The sequence below is a fragment of the Eurypyga helias genome, unplaced genomic scaffold (genome assembly GCF_000690775.1).
Source record: "Eurypyga helias isolate BGI_N326 unplaced genomic scaffold, ASM69077v1 scaffold47901, whole genome shotgun sequence".
NCBI lineage: Eukaryota > Metazoa > Chordata > Aves > Eurypygiformes > Eurypygidae > Eurypyga > Eurypyga helias.
The window spans coordinates 2,060-6,026 of record NW_010231099.1 but is presented as its reverse complement, the minus strand read 5'-3'; the positions used below and the strand labels follow the sequence as shown (position 1 = coordinate 6,026).

Below are 3,967 nucleotides of genomic sequence, written 5' to 3'. Positions count from 1 at the left end.
CATTGCTGTACAGCTGCATTACACTTGGCTTTAATCCCTTAAGCATTATTTTCCTTGGCAAAATAATCACTGAACTGAGTAGAACTTACTATTGGAAAAATATGCTTGAGAAACCAGGGTGATGTCAATGCCAACTGAAACCCATGGAGCTTAAAATGTCACAAATGTGCCTGTAGCTGAAATACATAGCTCCTCATTTTTTTGACCGAACTAGGAACGTTGTAGTCTTAGGTTGTGAAGCCGACTGTAAAAACCATAGAGTAGCCTCCTGAAACTGAATGTGCGCCTTTTCCCACCCCCCCTCCATGAACAATCATTTGGAAAACAATTATATAAAACCTGATGTAGGATAATTCCATAGGCAACAAACGAGCACGTGGCTCTGCTTCTAGGCTCGCCTGCGTTAACTGTGGCTATTGCTAAGACATTGGGCTACAGGCTTCTTAGAGAAAAGATAGAACCCGACTTTGTAAAACATGTTTAATATTCAAATATATAAATAAGCACTACTGAAGAATAATTCAGAAGACTGCAGTGATTCATTATGAACAGATGCTATAAACGGGAACAGTAACATTGCTAGGTAAGGAAGAAGCAAGCTATTTTAGGAGTCTTGAAAATCTCTTCTAGTTCTTCAGACAGATCATGCTGCTATAGTTACTTTAGAAAAAATTATATTCTGAAAAGCACTTTAGTAAAAGAAACCTTTTACTGGAACCAAGACCACCTACAGCACTAAAACACACTGCAATTGAGTTCCCGATATAGTTTTAAGAATGGGAGGGGTAAAAAAAAAAAAAAAAAAAAGAACAAAACCCCTACCATACCTGCACCAGGAGCTATTTATTAGCATAACACTCTTCCTTTTAAAGATTTCGTAACAACTGAAGTATATACAAAGTCTTACAGCATTTACACAATAAAAAAGTTTCCTATTAGCTGACGAAGTATAAGGTAGTGCTGCAATTTACTTCAAAGCATGTATACAATGATAATGAAGCAGACCACTGTACTTTCACTTCTCCGATACCACTCCACCACTGTCAGTTGAAATGACAGTTGAAATGACAGTTAATTAAACCACTGGGAAGACACATTGTCAAAAGATTGATAACAGGTCGACCTGCAGCACTAACCATCATAAGAAGGGGGGAAAAAAAAAGAAAAGCAAGCTACATACTGTCATGTTTCTACACTTTTCTAGAGCTGTATGTAACAAACTTTCACAGCCTTAGATATAACATATGCAAGACAACATAATCACAAGTTTTCAGATATAGTTCAGCTACTGAGTGTATTTACTTCTGAATAGGAGGCGTTATATTGATATGGCTGTGTGTTTCCATTTTTGTTCATTAACTGTTCAAATAGGCCTACAAAAAAATTAAAAGACAGCATGGAGTTTGTAGTCATGATGTGTTTGACTAATAAAGGCATTCAATATCAGCTATAGGATCTAATCATTCCTGTCAAAAGTTTAAGACCAGGAATCTTCTGAATAAAAAACAAACCCGCAAAATCCCGCACCTATGTCGTTTTTATCTGCCGACTCCAACCTTCCTTAAGCTTTTCCAACAGGGATAATATAAAATCATTATGATGCTTACACCAACCCAAACGCAAGACTCATTTAGTTTATGAGAAGTCAAGCAGATTCACTAGACTAATTCTGCTGTAAAACTGAGGAAGCTTACCTAGAAAAAAGAAACAGTTCTTTACTGAACAGTCCCTTACTACAAGTAGGGCTATATAGTTTAACGACGATATATAATTTAAGAATGTAGCATTCTTTGCCTTTTCAAAACAGTTTTACACCTGCCAAATAATGCACTTTCTACAAGAGATAAGGCTGCTTTGCCTATTGTCGTATGCCTAAACCTCTTATTTTGGCCAATTTTGCTTTTCTTCCCCCTAAAGGGATTCTGTTTCAACTTAGAAGCCAGTAACATCAGTTGACAATATCTGTATTAAGACAAAAAGTGACATATAAAATTCACAAGGAACCACATAAATATGAAAGAAGTCATATAACCTTTCCATGTAAACACTTTTGATTATACTGAAGCCCTAATTAGATTCTCGTCTTAAACTTTTGGCAGATAATGTGTATGCTCAGCCAGGCTTTGTAGTTAGTAATTGTTCAAGTGGAAGCCAGGTCAGCTCACATGTTGACAGGCATGCAACTCGGAAACATTGCACAACAAGCAACACAAAGAGATTTGAGAAGTGTACAAGACTTCAAGTAGACTTCACAACCCTTCACAACTGAATATTCACAAAGACACAGTCCTTGTTTGCTTTTCCTACGGTGGATTTTCCTCTCACACATGGGACACTTTCTGTGACTCTCTAGCTTGCTTGATGCTATATAACCACTTGATGATTCTGGCATTCCTTTCAATGGCGGAAATGCCGTATGGCACGCGGTCATTGGCACTGTCATCGTTTCTAAGGTCACTGTTGCTGTCCTGAGACTGTTCACAGTCTGAGCTAATCATGCTTGCACTGCGAAAGTTGAGGGATATAATATCAGAGTTAGCCCTTGCAAAGTTTTCCATCCCGAGGTTTTCAAGCTCTTCAGGATCCAGTCCGCAGTAGTTAAAGAATCGTTCAACATCTGCGTCGACACGAAAGTATCTGTCGCTTAAGTCTGATTTTGACCGCTGTAGGGAGGGTCTTCTACTAACCCCGCATCCAGACTCGACTGCCTCAATCTCCGGGGATTTCAGGGTGGTGATAGCAGCGATTTTGGGCTTTGGAGGCAGAGGCGGGGCTGAACTACTGCAGGGTATTGCTTTTAAGGGCTTTGCACTAGTTACTTTCCTAATGTCTGAGGAGCTGTGAGAGACATGCAAGAAAGTCTCTGCCGACTGATCTAGGAGCCTTCTGCTAACGTTGGAGCTGCTCTCCTGTGGGCTGCTGCGGCCCTGCGTTGGGTAAACCTTCAAAGATTCGGCAAACGAGTGTCGGTTCAGCTCCGCTGAATCGGCTCTGTGGGGCGGCCAGTTTCGGGGACCGTGCTTATGCCCTGAACCCGAGCTGGAGCCTTCAGAGCTGTTGATGATGTTCTTCAAAATCTCAAGTTTCAGATTTTCTCTCTGGACGCCGCTCTCTGTCTTTGCATTGTTGCTAAAGACTTTCAAGGTGGGGCTCCCCAGCGCCCGCTTGGCTGCGGGACAGACTGGCGGCTTTGCCAGCACCGCCGGCTTCACAGGCTCCTGCTTGGCGTTGATGACCTCCTGGCTCTTGACATATTTTGCCTTGTCGGCTTCTAGCCTCTCCACCGCGCTCAGTCTTTTTGGATTAGGCTCCGCCTGCCTGCGAAAATAGTCGGGTCCTTTGTTCAGGATGCGGAGAGGAACGGCGGATGTGAAAGTGACGGCAGGGCTGACCGGCTTCACCATGCTACCTGTTGGTAGTGTTTCTGTAGGCATGTTTGGTGGTCTTTCCCCCGCAGCCGTTTTGGATTCTTCTCTGGGATCTCCTAAATGCACGGTGCAGAAACATGTACATTAAGCACAATGAATAGCCGGTGAATCCTGGGACGTGAGCGTTAGCAGCAGCGCCTCATCTCACAGCTTATTAAATAATGCTGCGTTTCTCTTTTAAAGGCAGCCTTTATAGGGCAAGGCCACCCGACACAAGTCCGGATTAGTCTGCTCCGCCGACTCCTTTCTTCTCGTTGAAAGATGCGGGAGTCTCGCCGTTCCCTTTGTGCTCCGCTACCGGCTGCGATCTGAAACGCAGAATAACCAACCACACGTTAGCGAAAGCGCCTGACATCAGAGCGATAGCAACAGCCGCCTCCCAGCCCTCCTCTCCCACTGCCGGACGGGACGCAGCCGGCGGTGGCAGCGCAGGAGAGGCAGCGCTGGGGTGCCCGAGCCCCCCTCTCGCTCTGCACCCCTGCGCAGTTTAGGAGAAACGAGATGCTTGCCATTTATGGTCTAAGCTTGTATTTGACAAA

The 3,967-nt window shown here is 43.6% G+C and overlaps 1 protein-coding gene across 1 annotated transcript; it reads right to left on the bottom strand.

Annotated features, from left to right (window-relative positions):
- Positions 1-207: 207 nt before the first annotated feature.
- Positions 208-3,545, bottom strand: FAM110B (family with sequence similarity 110, member B). Its single transcript, XM_010160935.1, has one exon. It carries the CDS (start codon positions 3,432-3,434, stop codon positions 2,322-2,324), a length of 1,113 nt encoding a protein of 370 aa, XP_010159237.1. The 5' UTR covers positions 3,435-3,545; the 3' UTR covers positions 208-2,321.
- Between the last annotated feature and the right edge of the window lie 422 nt (positions 3,546-3,967).